Here is a 21,595-nt window from a genome sequence, read left to right on the forward strand (position 1 = left end):
CTGGATAACGCCGACAGTTCTGAAATTCTAGCTCCTGAAGCCAAGCTTAATAAAAACATGTTTTTCTTAGGAGCATGATGAACAGTTGTATTATTTGTATCCGAAGCCAGTTTTAGAACATCATTTAAGAACCATGACACTGAAGTAGGCCTTACTGAAGGTCTAAGTCTAGCACAAGCCTTGGGAATAGACAAAAAGTAAGAATCTGTTAAGTCTATGTTAAAACCCATTGAAAAATCTTCTTCAAGGCTGACTTGTTTGTCGTAATAGTACTAGCTGCTAACCCTTTTTCAATAAGGATCTGAAAAAGGATATAGCCGAATTGATTGTCATGATTTTAATGTCTGCTTCCCTCAGGAAGGATGCCAACTTTTTAACTGCAGCGTCATACTGCCTTAAAGTTGAATCTCTTTTATCCGATTTCAGGAAAAGGATATTTCGTGGATCGATATTTGCATCTCTCTTGGCCGCAAACTTCATGAAGTCCATAAAGTTAGGGTTTTTAGAATTCCTGAGGAAGCGAATACAGTCTTCATTTGTACTGACTGGGAGAGTCTGGGATTGGGAATTCGAAGAGGACGAAGACCCAAATTCCAGATCAAGGGGTACCAGTTGCTCTTCGGCCAGTCCGGAGCTACTAGAGCTACCTGACCCTTGAACGTCCTGAGTTTGTTCATACTTTCAGAGAAGTTCACCGGAGGAAAGACATAAATCTTCTCCCAGTTGTTCCAATCTATGGACAGGGCGTCCGTGGCATAGGCCAGAGGGTCCAGGTTGGGAGCCACATAACAGGGAAGTTTGTGGTTCGTTTGAGATGCAAACAGATCTACTTGCAGGCCTGGTACCCTCCGGAGAATCCATTGGAACGAACTGTTGTCCAGTGACCATTCCGACTCCAGAGGAACTGGAACGGGATAGAGCATCTGCTATGACGTTTCTCACCTCCGGCCAGATGGGTGGAGGAGAGGTGCCAACTGAAACTTGTTCGCCAGGGAAAAGATGGCTACCATGACATGATTCAGGTGTCTTGACTTGGAGCCTCCCCTGTTTTATCAATGACTACACTGCGCTGTCCAAACTAACTTTATAGATAGTTCTTTGCGGACGTAACCTCTTCAGAGTCAGACACTGCCATTGCTTCCAATACATTTATGCGAAGCTGGCGGAATTGGGGTGACCATGTTCCTTGAACTTTCTTGAACTGAGAATATCCTCCCCAGCCGCTTAATGAAGCGTCTGTGTGGATAGTGATTCCTGGAGGGGGAAACTGAAGGGGTACTGACATGGACAGGTTCTTTAACTTTGTCCAAGGGCGCAGACGATTCCGTAGAATCTGTGGTATTGTTGATAGCTTGTCCCTGGATCTGACATTTGCTCGCGAGCGCCAGATCCTGGTTAAGTCTTTCAGTTTGACTTTCATCAAGATGTTTGTCACTGAGGCAAATTGGAGGGAACCCAGGATTCTTTCCTGGTTTCTCCTTGAAGCATATTTGTACTTTAGAAATTGTTTCACTGACTTCGCTATTTCTTTCCTCTTGGCTGATGGAATCGACAGAGTATGGGAGGATAGATTCCATTGGATGCCCAGCCATTGAAAGTTGGACTCCGGAGTGAGTCTTGACTTTGTCCTGTTTATCTGGAACCCCAGATATTCCAGGAATTGAATGACTTTCATTGTGGCTTTGTGACATTCCTCGACTGTTGGAGCCCAAATCAACCAATCGTCGAGGTACGCTACTACCATTATCCCTTGAGACCTCAGTTGTTGAACGACTACTTCCGCCAATTTCGTGAACACTCTGGGTGCTACATTCAGACCGAAAAGAACTACCTTGAAGGAGAATGCTTGATCTAGTCTGAAGCCCAGGTAAGGGCGAAAGTGTCTTGCAATAGGGATATGATAGTATGCGTCTGTAAGATCGATAGAGGTGGTGACGGCCCCACGGGGAAGTAAGGTCCGCACCTGCGAGATAGTCAGCATTTTGAACTTGTCGCAGCGAATGGCCAAGTTTAAGCGGGACAAGTCTAAAATTACCCTTCTTTTTAATGAGCCTTTCTTTGGTACGCTGAACAAGCGACCCTGAAACTTTAATTTGTTCATGAGACTTACTTGGCAGATATATATATAGCTGTATTCTCCGAAGTCCGACAGAATTTCAAAACTCGCGGCACACGCAGTGGGCGGCCAGGTGGTAGTACCCATTCCCGCCGCTGGGAGGCGGATATCAGGAACCATTCCCATTTTCTATTCATATTTTTTTCTGTCGCCGGTCGGTAAACACCTGTTTACAGACCTCCGCCCAGGATTTTTGGATTTGACTCGTTATAAGTATCTGGATTGACTTTTGGTTTTGACTCTGGATTGTTGGATTGGCATACGCGATAGTGGACTGTTTTTGAATTTTGGATTGGCTTTTCTCTGAACGTGATGTCGGGATCAAGTTCAGTGAGCTTCAGAGTGTGTGTGAGAAGTGATTGCAAGGTGAGGCTACCGAAATCATCGGTAGACCCCCACACAGTATGTATGGGGTGTAGGGGGCATGTTTGTTTGCTGGTTGATCGTTGCATTGAATGCAAAAGTTTGACTGAGGATGAATGGAAGGTGTATGAATCCTATCGGCGTAAGTTGGAGCGCGATAGGATCAGGAGGTCTTCCTCTAAGAGCGGTTCTACGAAAGGTAAGGGAAGTAACATTTCGCCTATATTAACACCAGTAGAATTTGCTTCACCTAATCCTGTGTTGTTGCCTGAGGGCCCTAGTTCTGTGTCTGGAGAAGGTAATGCCCTTTCTCTGATTCTAGAGTCGTTACGTACTCTAGAGTCCAAAGTGTTGGCCCTTGAAAACGGCTCGAATAAAGTGTGTGATCGTGCCCCTAGTGTTGTGGAGGGGGCGTCAGATCGGCCCCATAATGCCTCTAGGTCTAGACCTCTGTCGGACTCCCAGACCTCAGGGAGTGGGCATGTCGAAAGCCGCAAGAGGGTTACGGGGGCTCCCACCGATCTGGCGTGCCTTCGGCAGGACCTGTTGCTGCTTCCCAGGCTGCCAAGGAGCGTGCTCAGGCTCGCATCCTTAAGGACTGTTTTCTGTCCTCCGAGGCGCCCTCCCCGCGCAAGGGTGGAGCGCCCGGAGTGACTCGCGTCCGCTGAAAAGGACTTTTCCTAGGGAGGACGCTTTACGTCCCCTCTCTCCGCTCTCGTTGCGGTCTTCGCCTGCGTCGTATGACGCGTTTCCTCCACAGAAGAGAGGTAGGACGTCGTCCGAGGACGACGCTGAGAAACGCTTCTCTCGCGCCTCGGAGAGGCAGGTTGCTGTTCCTTTGAGAAGGAAGGGGAGGCGTCCCCCCGCCCCTCGTCTTCTCGCAGGCGCAGCCCTTCACCGCCTCTCGGTTCTTCACCTACGAAGAGCATTCTTGCGTCGCTTCAAGACCAATTGTCGGCCTTGATGGCTCGGAAGACTCGCCCAGCAGCAGTTGAGCCTAAACGAAGGAAGGACGCTAGACTGCCTGTCAAGAGGACGAGGCAGTCTCCTCGTTCGTCTCTGTCTCCACCCGTACGTCAGGACGCCTTTGAGGACGCTCGACAGGACGCCTTGGAGGACGCTTTTGATGACGCTCGGCAGGACGTTTTCGAAGACGCTCGTCGGGATGATGTGCTTGACGCTTTGCCTGCGGAGAAGAACTTTCGAGAGCGCTCAGAAGGACGCTTTGAAAGCGAAAGCAGGACGCTTTGAGCGTGAGAAGTAAGGACGCTCCTCGTGAGAGACTAAGAATAACCTCTCTTGACGCGCAGCGCGGTCAGGACGCTCGTCGTGGTTCGAGCTCTAGAGATCGACAGAAGGTCGGTCGCTTTGAAGAGACTGATTTTAGTCTTCCTCGAAAGCCTTTGTTGAAGGCTAGACCCGTTGGGCGCACACGCCCTCTCCAGAGGTTCAATCTCCTTTGCCTCTTCGCGAGGAGGAGAGTTTAGTAGTCCAGCGGATTCAGTGGAGGAAGAACAGCCGTCAGAGTCGTCAGTCTCCGACTACAAGGTGCTGGTTCGCCTTTTACGTTCCTTGTTTGGCGAGAAGTTCCAGCCTGCAGCTCTAAGTCTCCTCCCTCTCAGTTTTCTGTCTTCGAAGTCGAGCAAGGTTTTCGGAATGGTGGAGATGAAGACTTCCTTGTCCACTAAGAGAGCATTCAAGAAATTGCAAGATTGGATGGAACGTCGGAAGGATCAGGGCAAGTCGACTTTCGCCCTTCCTCCCTTCAAGACTCAGTGGGAAAGGCGGCATTTGGTACGAGACCAAGGCGGAAGTAGGAGTTAAGATCCCTTCTTCTTCACAAGGGGACTTTGCTAGTCTGGTGACGCCCAGAAGAGATCACTGTTATCGTCAGCTAAGATTTCATGGACCCCAACGGAGATCGACCATCACATGAAGGTCTGTTAAAGACTCTGGTAAGTCTTTAACTTCCTAGACTGGTGCCTAGAGTCCTGGATCTTCAATCTAGGAGTCCTGATTCTTTGAGTCTGGGGGAGCTGTCCAGTGTGTTGTCATGCATGGACAAGGCCGTCAGGGATGGTTCGGAAGAGTTAGTGTCTCATTTCGCACTGCTTTCCTCAAGAAGAGAGCGCTGTTCTGCAATTTTACAGCGAGTCTGTTTCCGCATCGCAGAAGGCAGAGCTTCTCTTTGCACCTCTTTCGAGCCATCTTCTTCCCCCAGGCTATGGTAAGGACCTGGCAGTGAGCCTACTAAGAGAAGGCTACCCAGGATCTCTTAGCCCAGTCTTCAAGACGTCCCGCAGTCCCTACCACGTTCGTCGTCTGGCGACCGTCCTATGGAAGGTTAAGCCCTTTCGTAGCGCTCCTCCCTCGAGAGCTGCTCCTCGAGGGAGAAGTACTTGCAAGAGGAAGAGGTTCCTTCAAACCTAAATCCTCTAAGTGAAAAGAAAGTCCTTCAGATGCCTGTCGGAGCCAGGCTAAAGTTCTTTGCGGGTGCGTGGAGGAGAGAGAGATACAGATGCGTGGTCCCTCAAGATAGTGGAAACAGGGTACAAGATCCCCTTTGTGGACCCTCCTCCTCTGTCTACGACTCCCAGAGATCTTTCCCCGTCATATCAAGGGGAGAAACATCAGGTTCTTTTAGATCTTTTGGAACAAATGATCATGAAAAGAGCGGTGGAGCAGGTCTTAGACCTGGGGTCACCAGGATACTACAACAGACTTTTCCTGGTACCAAAGCAGTCGTCGGGGTGGCGTCCAGTCTTGGACGTAAGCAGCCTGAATCTTTTCGTGGAAAAGAAAAAATTCAAGATGGAAACACCTCAGTCGGTTCTAGGAGCCTTAAGACCGGGCGACTGGATGGTGTCCTTGACCTACAGGACGCATACTTTCACGTGCCTATCCACCCTCTTTCAAGAAAGTTTCTGAGGTTTATGCTAAGGGACAAAGTTTGGCAATTCCGAGCCCTTTGTTTCGGTTTAAGCACGGCTCCGATGGTATTTACCATGATCATGAAAAACGTAGCGAGATGGTTACATTCTGCAGGAATAAGAGTGTACCTGTATCTCGACGATTGGCTGATCAGAGCATCGTCAGAAGAAAGGTGTCTGAAGGACCTTCACTTCACTTTGGCCTTGGCGAAGTCCCTGGGACTTCTGGTCAACCTCGAAAAGTCGCATCTGAACCCCAACACAGTCCATCGTGTATCTGGGGATTCAGATGGATTCAGTGGCTTTTTCGAGCGTTTCCGTCCCAGGAACGACAGCTGCAAGGCTTAGAGAAAGTCTCGGCATTCCTGGGGAAGGAAGCTTGCTCGGCGATGGGAATGGTAGTCTGCTGGGAACCATTTCCTCGCTGGAAAAGTTTGTTTCCCTGGGAAGACTACACCTCAGACCTCTCCAGTTTTTCTTAGCAGACGAATGGAGAGTCAGAGAAGATCTGGATGCGACCCTTTTCATCACCAAATCGGTGAAGAACATCTAAGATGGTGGTTAGATCCTCGGAAGTTTCGAGAGGGGTTTGTCCCTAAAGCTTCTGAGCCCAGACCTAGTGTTGTTTTCCGACGCTTCGGTGTCGGGATGGGGAGCAACACTGGGAGGGGAGGAAGTGTTCAGGCACCTGGAGGGGGGAACAGGTGTCCTGGCACATCAATGTAAAGGAACTAGCGGCGGTTTTTTCTGGCGCTACAGTTCTTCCAACAAAAGGTTGCAGAGAAAGGAGTCCAAGTTCAACTCGGACAACACCACAGCCCTTGCGTACCTAAAGAAGCAGGGAGGTACACACTCCCGTCCTCTGTTTTATTTAGCGAGGAGATTCTGCTGTGGGCAGATGCGAGACGGATAAGGATCCTGACGATTGATTTTATCGCAGGAGTCCAGAACGTCAGAGCAGACCTTCTCAGCCGACAAGATCAGATCCTGCCGACGGAATGGACGTTGCACCAGGACGTCTGTCGAGAGCTCTGGAGACTGTGGGGGTGTCCGTTAGTCGACCTATTTGCGACGTCGAGAACAAAGAGGTTGCCTCTTTATTGCTCTCCTGTGCTGGATCCAGGAGCAGTCGCAATAGACGCTCTGCTCTGGGACTGGACGAACCTGGACTTATATGCCTTCCCGCCATTCAAGATCATGGGGGAAGTATAAGGAAGTTCACGGCGTCGGAGGGGACGAGCTTGACCCTGATCGCCCCGATGTGGCCAGCGAAAGAATGGTTCACAGAGGTAATGTCATTCATCATAGACTTTCCGAGGACATTGCCTGAGGAAAGATCTACTCAGACAGCCCCACTTCGCAAGATATCACCGAAACCTCTCCGCTCTGGGTCTGACTGCGTTCAGACTATCGAAAAACTGGCCAGAGCGAGAGGTTTTTCTAAGCAGCTGCAAAGGCGATCGCCAATGCTAGGAGAACGTCCTCGAGAGCTGTTTACCAGTCGAAGTGGGCTTCCTTCAGGGCATGGTGTAAAGAAAGGAGGGAATTTCCTCTTCCTCTACCTCTGTGAGCCAGATAGCCGATTTCCTGCTATTTTTAAGAAATGTGCAGAGCTGGCGGTCCCGACCATCAGGGATATAAGAGCATGCTGTCGGCAGTCTTCCGACACAGAGGACTAGAACCTGTCTGATAACAGGGATCTTCACGATCTCCTGAGATCATTTGACACCAATCCATACCTCAGGCGAGGCCTCCTTCTTGGAACCTGGATTTAGTCCTTAGACTGTTAATGTCGAGTCCTTTCGAACCTCTACATGAAGCGTCTCTTAGGAACTTTGACTAAGAAGGCTCCTTTTCCTAACTGCTCTGGCGACGGCGAAGAGAGTTAGCGAAATTCAGGCCATTTGTAAGAGAGTGGGCTTCAAAGGGGACAATGCTGTCTGCTCTTTGAGTCCCACTTTCTTAGCAAAGAATGAAAACCCGTCGAACCCTTGCCAAGGAGCTTTGAATCAGGGTATGACAAGCCTTGTGGCCAAGAACCTGAGAGAGTCCTGTGCCCTGTCAGGCTCTAAAGTTTTATGTCCACAGACTAAAGAAGTACGAGGTCCCTCAGATAATCTCTGGTGTTCGGTTAAACGACCCGATATACCGTTTATCCAAGAACGCTTTGGCGTTCTTTCTGAGGGACGTCATTAAAGAGGCTCATTCGTCTTCCACACAGATCGATTTGAGCCCTCTTGCGAGTGAAAGCTCACGAGGTCAGAGCTTGTTGCAACCTCGCTTGCCTTCCAAAGGAACATGTCGATCAAGGACATCCTTGACGCCACCTTTTGGAGGAGCAATTCAGTATTCGCCTCACACTACTTGAGAGATGTGAGAACGATATACGAGGACTGTTGTTCTCTTGGCCATACGTTTCTGCAGACACAGTCTTGGGGGCTGAAGGTAGCTCTCTCCCTATCCCTTAGTTAGGTTTAGGTTAGTTTTTAGTTGATGTGGTTTTTTGGTTTGTGGTGAGGCTTTGGTGAAGACCTCCCATCTTTTTAGCTTAGTGTTCAGGGGGTCTTTGTTAGTTGGTCAGGTGGTGGTCAGTTGCTTCGTTGCCCTCATTTGTATGGCTCTATGCTCTTGTCACATTGAGGTCACGTCCCGTTGACAGAGCATTCAGAGCGCACCAGCACTACAGGTCTCCACCTGGCTGGCAACTCTGATTAAGCACAAGCAGGCTGTAGTGACAGTAATCACAGAGTCTACTTTGCTAACAGGTGAGGAACCAAGGTGTATATCATCTACTTAATTTAAGTTTCCTACAAATCCTATTCTGTCTCTTCCCACCATCCGAAGGTGGGATTCAGCTATATATATATCTGCCAAGTAAGTCTCATGGGAAAAGAACAAAATGGTTATTGTTATAATACAATTAAAGTTTGTTCATACTTACCTGGCAGATATATATAATTAAGTGCCCATCCCACCTCCCCTCAGGAGACGTGGCACTGATAAAATATGATAGAAAATGGGAATGGTTCCTGATATCCGCCTCCCAGCGGCGGGAATGGGTACTACCCACCTCCGCCACTGCGTGTGCCGCGAGTTTTGAAATTCTGTCGGACTTCGGAGATACAGCTATATATATATCTGCCAGGTAAGTATGAACAAACTTAATTGTATTATAACAATAACATTTTGTTGACTCTCGCTATTGCTCCTTTCTGGAGGAGCTCCTCCGCATACTCCGTCAGTTCTTTCGATGGAAGTTGAAGGAATGGTCTGGGTGGAGGGGGGTCTCCAATCCAACTCCAACCCAGGCCCTTCGACACAATGCTCTGTGCCCATTTGCTGAATCCCCACCGATGCCGGAAGAGCAAACAGCCTCCCTCCTACCTTGGAGATCTCACTGCTGCTGGTCGAGGTGACCTCCGCGGCCTCCACGGAAGTGCTTTCCCCCTGTTGAGCGACCTTCCTGATCCTCTCTGACGAAAGGATCCCCTAGCTCTACCTCCCCTGGCGAACCGGTCATAGTGTTGGAAGGCTTGGCCCTCGAACACCTGGTTAAAGGCGGGGGAGACAGCGTAGGAGGTGGAAGGCTGAGCCTGAGGGGAAATCACGTAAATGGGCTGAGCCGGAGTCTTCGAGGTAGAAGGCTGGCCTGATTGCACAATCAGCACAGCTGACACAGCTTGGTTAAAACGTTGAGGCTTCTTTTGATAAGGCTGGTATCGTTTAGCCTTTTTCAGCTTCTTGCCTGCTGCAGACTGATCTTGGCGCCTCTTAGCAGTGAGGCCCCAACGATCCTTGAGGCTCTGATTGAGCCTCGTTGCCTCATTTTGGACCTCCTTGACCATTGCTTCTGGGAAGAGGTCTGCCCCCCAGATGTTTGAGGAAAGCAGCTTATTCGCTCATGCCGATAGTTGCTTCCTGAGGACATGCTTTTGGCATTGACTCTGGCTGTCACAACTCGTACAGTCCGATTGGACCGTATAGTCTGTGACTTGGTCAATACTTGAAGAGCGGCTCTGAAGCATAGGAAATAGCCGCTACTTCTGTCATTGCCATGGTGTTCATCGACCTGGCAAGCCTAGACTTGGCCTCAAACTCAGCTTGAATGAGGCTATCAGGAAGTCTTGGTAGCTTCTCGCCGAACTGGTCCATGGCGCAGTCCGGTTTGAGCTTACCTGCCAAGGTGTTTGGCAGATCCTCCCACAAATCTCCAAGCGAAGGGAGCAAAGGAGAAGTGGGATCTGCTTCCCTTAACTGAGGTAAGGGTTCTCCCTTCAGGCCAGCTGGGATGGTGACAGTGGCGATCTTCGTTAAGAAGGGGAGAGGAGCCTCTTCTTCCATCGTAAAGATGGTGAAGGGACTCTTGAAGGCCTGAATCCTGGTGTTCGAGGAGTCCATCTCCTCTAGACACCGAAGCCACTCCCTTTGAGCCTGGTCCCGGGAGTACAGCACTGTCTCCCTCGGGACCTTTCCTCCCTAGTCATAGCTGCCTCCGTTAGTCTGGCGTAGCCAATGAACGGCAGTTGAAGGTTCTCCGGATAGAACTCGAAGTCTTCAATCCTTCGAGTGCCGCACTCCGGAATGGAGATGAGTCCGTCCTGGAAAGGGGCGTATGAAGCCACTCTCCAGGGGTTGTTCATTGAGAACGGAGGCAGAGAATCATGGGGAGGAAGCTGTACCAGACCAACACCAGGTGCCGGAGGAGTAGCTTGAGGGGCCTGGCTGAACCCGGATATTATGTTCTCCTGTGTCGTGATCCTATCGGATAACTGGGAGAACATCTGCTCCATACTGTTCCTCAAAGAGCCTACCAAGTCCCCCATCTGCTGCATTATCCCAACGGAGAAAGCGTTGGGATCAAAGGCCGGAGCCGATGCAGAGGTGGAAGGGTAACTCGGTAGAGGTACCTCAGGAGGAGGAGAGACCGTTGACTCCGCCGGAGTACGGGGCCTCTCCTTGGAGGACTTGTTCATGGAGGACCTAGAGCCTGAAGCAGAAGATTTACCCTTCTCTGCTCCGGGATTTGAAGCCGAAGACTTACGAGACGATGACGCCGACGAAGTCTTTTTGGACGACGACGACGCCTTCGTTAGGGTTTTCTGCGCTCTGTGCCCCTTCACTTGGGTTTCACAGAATCGCTAGGCGTAGAATACTGGAGCTCAGCTCCTGTAAAGCCTTGGAAGGAAGCAGTAGAGATAGCGGGAGAAGAAGATCCAGAGGCGCCCAAGGGAAGCCCTTGAGCGTCCAACGTACCTACCTCGACCAACAGGTCGTCTACACCTACCATCGGTTCCACATTCAGGTCCAACGTCGCGACTTCCGCTGAGATATCCTGGCCTGGTTCCTTCATGCATGCGGCGACCTGCCGCTGGATTGCCGTCATCGTCGGGGCTGCCTCCGCCGGGTCGACGTACCCCGTCGACTTGCCGCCGGGGAACAGCAGGACAGCCATCCTCTTTTCTAGAATGTAGGGCTGTCCCTTGGCGGCGTTCTTGCCGAAGCCGCCGACCCAAGCCCTCAAGGTTGCAAGGGGGGTCTCTCTAACAGCGTCAGCCTGTAAGAGAGGGTGTCTATAAGTTTTTAGTTTAAAGTTGAGGTTCAACCTTAGACTAAAATAGAGCCTTAAGCCTACACATTTTGGGCATATATTTCACAAAATATGGAGAACTTAAGCTTAAAAGATATACTTAAAACTTAAACTTAAGATATAATGCAGTATTTACATGCTATATATACAGCTGGAAATACTTACCCCGTCCAAAAACTGACTCGCAAGATCATAGCAGATCGTACATGTTTCGTGGAACCAGACCTGCAGATTCCCGTGAGGAGTCGCGCACGGAGCGTGGGACCTGCAGACTTCATGTCCACAGGGGTCCTGGAGCACGGCGTTACATCCTGGGTGCTCACAGTTGGTAGTCTGTAAGTGGAAGGATACATGAGTATCATTATAACACTTACAGGGCTACTCTAGAACTCCGTTGCATGCCGGAGAGTGAAAAATTTTTGGGCATAACCCCTCCCCTACCGCCTTAATAGGCATAAAATATAGCTCCGGTGTGAGCCGAAGCAGGAAACAGAGGGCAAGGGAGGGACCCAGCTTAAGATAACTTATCAATAACTTATGATTAACTTACGCATAAAATAGCACAAAATTCCGGAAGATGATTCCGAATCGCGGTGGTGTCCTTCTCCGCCGGTTGCGCCGGAGAGACGGACGGGATGATTAAGGCAAAGGAGACCGACTGTACGCCTGAGGTCCGCCAGTAGGCGGGGTACTAGCTCCCTCCCTCGCAATCGACGGGGGCTCCGGGAAGAAAACAGAGCACCGACAACACGGGGAGGGGGTGAGAGGGCGAAACAGAACTCGAGCCTACAGCGGAGCGACGGAGCAACAAAGGAGGGGGGAGGCCAACCCCCCCACTTCGCCACAACGGAGCACCGTGAAGCAGAGAGACAAGGTCACTCCCAGTCCAGTGTCTGTCCAGCCTCCCCTACTCCCTCCGCGTAGGGAGAGAGGGAGACAGGCCCGGTTGGAGCGAGCAAGGACGGACCTCCCTCCCCCCAACTCTATGGGAGAGCGGGAGGAGGGCAGGGTGACTGGGACGGGCGTCTGGCTGTACCGCGATCACAGGGTGACCACGATACGATAACACGATATAAACAACGAAATCAATAGCCTAGGTTAATGCAACCAAACTGATCAGCAAGATGCAACAGCTGATGCAACAAAACTGATAATAAGGAAGCAACAAAACTAATGGGGACCATGATACCATAAACCTAGGCTAAGATAACGTACCAGATGCCCTAGGCTAACCAAAACCAAATAAAATAATTAAAATAATTAAAATTAACACAAAAGCAGGGGAAATAAATATAGTAAGAGAAAAAATCCAGGAGTGTACGACTAACCCGAAAGAAAGTCTACCACTCAAAGCTAGCCTGGGGCCGATACTAAGAGCTATGGCTAGGGTCTGGATGGAAGAGATAATGCCTACGTAAGGTATAGAAAGACATGCATGCATGACATAAAACCAATGCAGGCTAGATCCCCTAGCGAATAATAATCATAAAAAGGTCTAGAGACGCATAGAATAAAGGGAAGGTTCCAGGTATTGGAGACCGAGAACGAACCCGCCACGAGGCAGAACAATGCCGCCATGCTTCCGACCGAGAATCCGTATTTATACCTAAAAAACAGCAAATACTGACTCAAGGAAGGAATGAACTAAATAGGAACCTTTTGGAATACTTAACTTAGCTGATGCGATGGCTGAGCGTTCCATAATGGCGGAAAATCCTCAAAAAGGGCACGAAAAACACAGAGCAAGAAAAAATGCGGCGTCTCGTAGACCTCTAACTTTAAAGGATGGCCACCAGAGGCGCGGCAGTCACCTAAGCGTGGGTTGTAGTAGTAGTAGTTGCTGCCCCGTTCTGTGGGTCGGCTCTCTTCTTGAGGGATTTTGTTGTGGGAAATTTCTAATTGACCAGAAGTTCGTGGTAGTGGTCTCACTCGCCCTAGTGTTCATACCGACGCCCTCCTTGTGGGTGAGCGAGTCAGTTATACTGACCTTTTCTTTATTTTGTTTATTCTCTGGTATTTGTTAGATCATTTACCTAAGAAATAATGAATAAAAGATTATTTCGCGCAGTGACACGAACTGAGCCCAGAAAATAGGTTTTATCATCCACATACAGTATTACTGTAATTTCTTTCCAAGATTAATTTTCATGTCACATAAAAACTGAAAACAGTAGAGGTCCCAGAACACCAGTGTTAAGATTCAGACAATTGGATTGGGCTTTTAAGAATCGTGTTAAATAAATCAATGCTGGCTATGATTTGAAAAACTTGTGTTGTTATATCAAAATATAGTTTAATTGACCAAGCTAGAGGCATCTTATTCCAGGATTTGAGTGTTGTTTTCCCTAGTTAGGCTGGTTGCGTCCACCTTGAAGATTCCTTTGGTAGGATATTGATTTAGGCTTTTATATTTCCTACTGTCATGGGTTTATTATTTTTAAACATTGTGGTAAGCATACATTCTTATAAAACAAGCAAGAAGACTATGAAATTTCATAATTAGTTCCTCATAGTGGAATGCTTCGAAGTGAAAAATGAACCACATACAGAATGTCCAAAAAAAGCAAAACAGAAAGCTACAAATAAATACCAGTAAGCATGGGAAGAAAGTTTGTTCAAATGTACCTACATGATAAACAACTCAAGCCAAAGACTGGAAGAGCACTATAGTACAGAGAATTTGGCATTCAGTGGTCTGAGCAAATTGATAAAATTCATACCTTGCTGTAAAGCAACCAATTGCTACACTTAAAGAAAATTCAGTCTTTAATGCAAGATGCTCTTGAAGGGAGGAACAAATCTTATTTGTTCATACACGAACAAACCTTCGGTCTTCACTATAGGATAATTTTAGCGCCTAGCTGGATTCGGTTAAAAAGCAGATGAAAACAAGGAATCTTGTGATATCTGGCAATGCATGCGTAGATCGAGTGAAGAGTGGTCAAGGACCACGCACCTATGCCAGTCTTTTCTTTGACCGCCTGGGCGAGAGTTGTGTTTACCTCTCTTGGCCTTTTCCCGGTTCATTGCCCGTTTCGTTTCTTGCTTGGAAGCCCTAGTGGGAGCCACTCAGGACCCCAAATCATCTCTTTAGCTTCCTTTGTCGGGGCATGTTCAGTCAGTCTTGCAAAAGGTTAGCGCCTCTGTTTCTGACCGGGACGGGTCGCTTCGCTCTAGGGGCTCTACCAAACTACTACCCCCGCCTCTCACGAGACATAGGAAATACTATGCTACGAGCTCTGTATTTTTGTTGTCACGCCACCTTAACCCAGACGTCATTCACCTGGAGCCGGGTTTGACTTTGGAACAGGTGAGGTCGGTGGCTCCAGCCTCATCTTTGGAATCTACGGCGGCCTCCATGTTGCAGACTGTTTCTTGGCTGGACCTTTGGTCTGTGGTTATTGCCAAGATAGCTTCCGACAGGTCCCCGGAAGGGTTGGTGAGTGCCGCCCTCACTTGTCAGTCTATTACAGTCTGGGAGCAAGGCGTTTTCATATTTGGCTCACCTCAGTGCCAATTTATGGGCTATCTTCTGATTAGGAGGGACGCGGCTTTTTCTAGGATGGAGAGATCGCTCGACACCAAGTCTGCTGGCATTGAGGAACGTAGATCTGTTGGAGTCCCAATTTTTGTTTCCTCGGACAGAACTCAAAAATGCAATAGACCAGCGCCGGGCTGACACCAAAGACCGACGGGTGCACCAGGCCGTGTCTAAGTCGGAGTCTCGTCCTCGGAGACGTCCGGCTCCTCCTCCTCCCCCGGTCCAGCAGCAGTTGATGAGATTGTCGCTTGGTAGGCCATCGAGGACCTCGAGTTCGCAGGGCCTTCCCGTTCAACACAGCCTAAGTCTGAAGATCAACGCCCCTTTCGCTCTCGTTCCTTTAAGCCAAGAAGGGGCCCAAGCGGCAGAGGTAAAGGGGGCCGTCGGTAAGTTAGGCGCTTCTCCCTCTCCTGCGCCACAGGTGGGGGGTTGCCTGGCTGGCCATTGGGCCAAGTGGCAGAGTTATGGGGCGAAGAAGTGGGTGGTAGATGTCCTTCGGGTGGGATACCTGCTACCATTCGACTTCTCTCCTCCTCTGTCAGACAAGTCGCAGCTCAGGAAGGCATATCCTCCAGATTCTCTGAAGTTCTTGGCTCTTCGGGAGGAAGTGCAGAAAATGCTGGACAAGGATGCGATAGAGGAAGTAGTGTGTCCGTCCCCGGGGTTTTACAGTCACATCTTGGTGCCCAAGGCGTTGGGAGGATGGAGGCCTGTGATTGACTTATCCACCTTGAATCGCTTCATCAGGAAGACACGGTTCAAGATGGAGACACCCCACTCGGTGTTGGCTGCTGTGAGGGAAGGCGACTTCATGCTGTTGATAGATGTGATGGTAATTGCTTCCTAGCAAAGAAAGATAAAGGAAAGGAGAACGCATTTTCGAGAAGTTCGGCAGCAAGGAGGCGTTAGCGCATTGTGTTGGAGGTGCCTGTTATCATGATGGTTCTAGAATTGGCAGGAGTGTTGTGGAACTCGTCGGGACGTGAAAAACGCCGCGATTTCTGATGCAATACCTCGTCTAGATTCATCTTAGATATTCTAGAAATCCCTGGAGTCTGTTAAGTTCGCCGTAGGCTCCGCCCCCCAGAGTGCCGTATAAATACGACTGTCGTAGCAGGAGAAAGCAGACATCGTAGAAGAGAGACACCAGTTAGTCACAGGGAGATATCCTCAGTAAGAGCCACAGATCAGAGTATCAGTGAGAGATCAGCAGCAGCAGAGATCATCTGAGAGAGATAAGAGAAAAAAAGGAACTGATGAAGGATCAGAAAAAAAAGTTGCTTGAGAGTTGGTTGGATACTGGTCTAGTCGTCTTCAGGAGTGGACGAATTATCTCATGTTATCTCGACGTCAAGCAGACTTCAGAGAAGAAAAGGTCCTGCTAGAGGTTTTGGGGAGTTCCTGCCTTACAAGTAGACTATTTTCTGCAATATGGAGTCAAGAGGACATCTGCAATCACCGTTTTCCTTTTGAGAAGCCATCGCTTCAAATTACCAAATTGACTAGCAAGTATTTGAATTGCCTCACTGTTCCCCCAGTTCATGCAGTGTAAGATTCTATCTTTTTATGTAAATAGGAGATACCATTCTGCATTTACCTTTGTTAGTAAGCTTGTAAATAAACCTTGGTTGTGTTAGTGTTTCTTTCTATATTCGTATCCCCAGTTTCAACTGTTGGTGTTGAAATATTTTTTTTTATTTATTTCATATCAAACCTGAAGCGGACCTCTCTCAGAGGCCGTAACAATAGACTTAAGGGACGCATACTTCTAAATCCCTGTTCATCCCACGTCCAGGAAGTTCCTTCGCTTCTCTCTTGCGGACAAGATCTTCGAGTTCAAAGTCTTGTGCTTCGGGCTGACAACAGTCCTCAAGTGTTCACATGGGTCTTCTCTCTCGTGTCTAGTTGGGCCCATGCTCAGGGGATCCGTTTGCTGAGGTACCTCAACGATTGGTTAGTCTTGGCAGTTTCCAGGGAGAAGCTGCTGCAGGACAGGGATCGTCTACAGTGGTCCCCCCGTATTCGCGGGGGATGCGTACCAGACCCCCCATGAATAGTTAGAACCTGCGAATGTTTGGAACCCCTATAAAAATGCTAAAAACAGCCTATTTTGTTAGTTGAAACTCAAGAAAAACCCACTAAAAATGTTCCTACATGGTTTTTTTAATAGTTTTATCACAAAAAGTGCATTTTATGATGAAATTTATCAAAAAAACCAGGAATTTGTGGATATTTATCATAGAAAAATACAGCGAATGCGCGAATTTTCCGCGAATAATGCAGGGAAACGTTCCCGAGAGAAATCCGCGAATGTGTGAGTCCGCGAATCTGGAGAACGCGAATACGGGGGGTCCACTGTACTTCGGTTCTGTCTGGACCTGGGCATATTAGTCAACCAGGAAAAGTCAAACCTCGTACCTACTCAAAGGATTCTCTACCTGGGCATGGTCATCGATATGACAGTGGCAAAAGTTTTCCCATCGGATCAGAGATTGGAGAAGTTGCGGGCGGTAGTGCGCAACTTCCTGTCAGAGTCACATCAGTCAGCTCATCAGTGGCAGGTTTTTCTGGGAGTGTTATCTTCCCTGGAGAAGCTGGTCCCTCATGGGCGTCTTCATCTTCGGTCTCTGCAATGGAGACTAGGAGAATTCTGGTCTTCGGCGGGGGACTCTCCCCTGTTTATGGTTCCTCTGTCTTTGGAAGTGAGAGAAGACCTTCGCTGGTGGTTGGACGACCAGAATCTGTTGAAGGGTGTCCCTCTGCTTTCATTCCCACCGGACTTCCTTCTGTTCTCTGACGCCTCCCTCGCAGGTTTGGGCGCGCACTTAGGTGGCCTCATCGCTTCAGGAGTTTGGAATTTGGAGGAAAAGCAGCAACATATCAATGTCTTGGAGTTAAAGGCGGCTTTCCTGGGTCTGAAGAGTTTCGGGAGAAGGTAGAGGTCATTCTGTCGTTCGTTCTCATGTCGGACAACACCACGGTGGTAGCCTATGTGAACAAACAGGGGGGCCTGGTTTCACATCAACTTCACGCCTTGACCGTCGAGCTTCACCAGTCGGTAATCAGCAATTCGGTAGAGCTCTCAAACTCAGTCGCCGGGATCAGATCTTAGGCACAGAGTGGTCCCTTCATCAAGTGGTGGAAGACAAGCTTTTCCAGATTTGGGGGAGACCCATGCTGGACCTTTTCGCGACACGCTTCAACAGGAAGCTGGAGGTGTTCTGTTCAGTGGTTCCAGATCCTTTAGCATTGGCAGAAGACGCATTCCAACATCCCTGGGACAACCTGGAGGTGTATGCCTTCCCTCCGTTTTGTTTGATCCGTCAGGTTCTGAACAGACTGATGAGTTCTCAGGATGACTTTGGTAGCCTCCCTGTGCCCTCAGACGGAATGGTTTCCAGATCTGCTGTCGTTGTTGTCAGAGGTTCCGAGGGAGATTCCCCCTTGGCGACATCTTCTGTGTCAGCCCCATGCGGAAAGGTTCCACCAGTCAGTAGAATCCCTGTCTCTTCACGCTTGGAGGCTATCAAGTATCTCCTCCGAGCGAGAGGCTTTTCTCAGAGAACAGCTGGGCACATGTCCAGCAGTCTTAGAAATTCGACTTCCGCAGTTTACCAAGGCAAATGGGCGATCTACTGTGATTGGTGTCGTAAACGGGGTTTTTCTCCACTCGCGACCTCTATTCAGCGAATAGCAGAATTTTTAACCTTCCTCAGAGATGAGAAACGTTTGTCCGTTTCTGCTATTAGAGGCTACAGGGTGGCACTGAGTTTGGTGTTATGCCTTAAGGGTATCAACATCTCTTCCTGGGAACTTTCCCTGCTAGTTAAGGGGTTTGAGCAGTCAAGTTCTCGTAGAGAGCTCAAGCCTTCAACGTGGGATGTTTCCTTGGTTCTTATGCGCTTCACTAAGAGTCCATATGAGCCCTTGTGTCGCTCATCTGACAGGAACCTGACGCTCAAGACAGTTTTCCTTTTGGCTTTGGCATCTTCCAAGAGGGTAGGAGAGCTCCACGGTCTGAACTATGAGGTGAAGCACACCAGGGGTTGGGGCTCGATGTCCTTCGAATTTGTCCCGGAATTCGTGGCCAAGACCCAAAATCCCTTAGTGCATGATGACAGGTTCACTTCGTTTTCCATTCCATCACTGACTGACTTTGTGGGTGGTGATGCTCAAGAGCTTTTGCTGTGCCCTGTCCGGGCCCTGCATTGCTATCTTAAAAGGACTCGGAACCTTAAACCAGGCTGCCGCGGGCTTTTTGTTAGCACAGGCCATACAAAGAAAGAGGTGTCTAAGAATACTATCTCTTTTTGGATATGGGAAGCCATCAGACAAGCATACTTGACTCTTGATGATTCCACCACCACGTCTGTGCAGGCTAGAGCACATGACGTTAAGAGGTATTGGTCCCTCTCTGGCTTTCAAAAAGAACTTGGCTGTACATAGTGCTAAGCGCTGGTACTTGGTTACACCAGTCCACATTCACCTCCTTCTATCTTAAGGATGTTGCCCACAGATATACGAACACGTTTTCCCTGGGTCCTGTGGTGGGTGCCCAACAGGTTGTGTAACTCATAGTTGCCCTTAACAGGGCACCTTTGTATTTTACCTAAGATGATTGTGTGGATGAGAGAATGAGTGAGTTGGCTGGTCTCCTTCTTTCTCTTGTACCTTTCCTTCTTCGTTCGGGTGGTTTAAGGAATAGACACATCATTTGCTGGACTGGTCTGATACAGGTGAGGAAGGTAGTCATACTGGTAGTGTGGTCATGCAATTTACAAATATCTTAACCGCTATTTGGTAGCATAGGCTCCACTCCTTGGCAAGGAGGAGTCGGGATTAATACAAACCCTAGTGTCTTGGTTTGTTATTGGACAGTCAGAGTTTCTCTTTGGTTCCCTGTACAATGGTTATCCCTATACGTATCATTGTACATCACTCAGGTTCTGAGTGATTAGATATCAGTTTATCTAGCTTCTCAACGGGCTTTAGTCCCTCTCCAAGAACTATTTCTTTTGAGAGCTGGGCTGGTGGGTAGGCCCCCAGCCAGTCTAGGATGTCTTATACCTCCCTCCAATTATGAGTCTATCCTATTGTTAAGACCGAAGGCTTGTTCGCGTATGAACAAATGACAAATTTTCTAAGACAATTTGTATTTTTCATAGCTACAGACCTGAGGTCTTAACGTTATACTACTGCCCACCTCTAGCCACCCCTCTGTTTGTTAAGTCATCCTGAGTTGGGAAAGACCGGCGTAGGTGCGTGGTCCTTGACCACTCTTCACCCGATTTACGCATGCGTTGCCAGATAACACAAGATTCCTTGCTTTCATCTGCTTTTTAACTGGATCCTGCTAGGCACTAGAAATTATCGTATTGTTAAGACCTCAGGTTTGTAGCTATGAAAAATACAAATTGTCTTAGAAAATTTGTCATTTTTACGTTTTAAACACATTAGCGCTTTTCCTTTCTCCTAATAAGTTCCCGCTATGACTTCTTACGGAACTGGTGAGATGACTCGGCTTCAGTTTAGAAGAAGAGACGTTTGATCTAATAGTAAATATACGCTAGTATATGTACTATGATGAAAGATGGGCTTCATATAATAGAAGGTAATGGAGGAGTAAATAGCTTTAAAGAGGTTGTTGACTATGATCGCTGGAGAGGAGCCTGAACTTGAGTTGCAAGACTCTTCTGCAACTGTAAGTTGTAGGCTGATGGTCGAAATACGTACGTAACTTAATTATCTTTATAGGATATACCTCCAGTGTATTTCAATGAGTTCATTATTTTGTTATTTTTAGATAGTAATGTTTAATCATGGTACTATCAAATAGCATGAAAATCCTTTTAATATTATGCAGCTTTGGTCTGACCTCCAACTTTCTGATTGCTACCGACACCCCTAGCACTGCAAGATTCTACTCTTTAAGTCCTTTTATGTCTTATCCATCCATAATTTTTTTCAATAGAGATTCTCTTTAGTTTCAATAAAAATTTGTATGCTAGTCTCATAAGATTCTTTGTTTCCATAGTGAGCCTTACAAACTCCATATGCTTACAAAGTCCAAATGATGATTAATTTTTTTTTAGATCCTGTTCTTGGGGATTTTTTCCTATTTCTAAGTGTCAGCAGTGTACCTGAGAGTAATTATTCACTCCATCGTTGTAATTCTGTCTATTCCCCATTTTTAAGCATCTAAAGGGCATTTATTCACCCTGTGATTATAAATACTATGTGCAAATCTCAATTGTAACTGTACCTGGAAATGTAGTACGTACTACAGTACAGTATATTTCTTGATTATTTTCAATTCCATCTTGATCTTTCTTTCTTTCCCCCAGGGGTCGGCAGTGGCCATGACAGCATTCTACCCACTTGATACTGTCAGAACAAGATTACAATGTGAGTGAAATTTAGTACAATCATATATATGTATTGTGTTAAGCATCAGAAAATGTTAGCTTGTGCAGTTCAGTCATTAGTCATTTGAATGCTCTCCTGATACATTATCTTGATCTTTACAAAGTGCAATTTACTTTGACTTTTTTGAAAAATGCCAAAGGCAAATATGGCCTTACTAAAACAGAACAGCACAAGTGTATTGAGTGTTAAAAGGTAACTTGTTAGTTTCAGTGCAGGCAGTGTCATTGTTTTTGTTTGAAAGTACTATATAGTTATTCATGTGTGAATAATTATGTAAATTTTGTGTAGCTGCTGAAGCTAGGATAATTGCAAGGGGGGGGAGGTGGTGCCAGTATATTTGGTTTCACTGTGAAAGCGTTTTTCACTGTATAGTATTTAGATATTTGAAAGTTAAACAGCTCTAGTCTTCAGTTGAAAACTAGTGGTAAGTTTCAGATGTAGTCTTATGCATTACTGTACATGGCAAACATCTTGGTTGTAGTTAATTCAGTGACACATTTTCACATATGTGCCAAAAAAGTTTCCATTGTATTTTTGGGGTAGTATGCAAAGTAGAAAGACAGGGATATTCCATTCTCTTGGGGGATTCCCGGCTGGGGAAAGTCCACCCGGCCAGGTCCTAAGTGAGGTTA

General features: G+C 47.8%; 1 protein-coding gene across 1 annotated transcript in view; it reads left to right on the plus strand.

The window, feature by feature from the left end:
• The window catches only part of LOC135209167 (peroxisomal membrane protein PMP34-like), a 58,641-nt gene that overhangs the window by 1,936 nt on the left and 35,110 nt on the right, over nucleotides 1-21,595 (plus strand). The window contains exon 2 of the mRNA XM_064241840.1: nucleotides 20,882-20,942. Within this exon, the coding sequence (XP_064097910.1) occupies nucleotides 20,882-20,942 (61 nt within the window). The remainder of the gene's footprint in view (nucleotides 1-20,881; nucleotides 20,943-21,595) is intronic.

Source organism: Macrobrachium nipponense, chromosome 37 (assembly GCF_015104395.2).
Source record: "Macrobrachium nipponense isolate FS-2020 chromosome 37, ASM1510439v2, whole genome shotgun sequence".
Classification (NCBI taxonomy): domain Eukaryota; kingdom Metazoa; phylum Arthropoda; class Malacostraca; order Decapoda; family Palaemonidae; genus Macrobrachium; species Macrobrachium nipponense.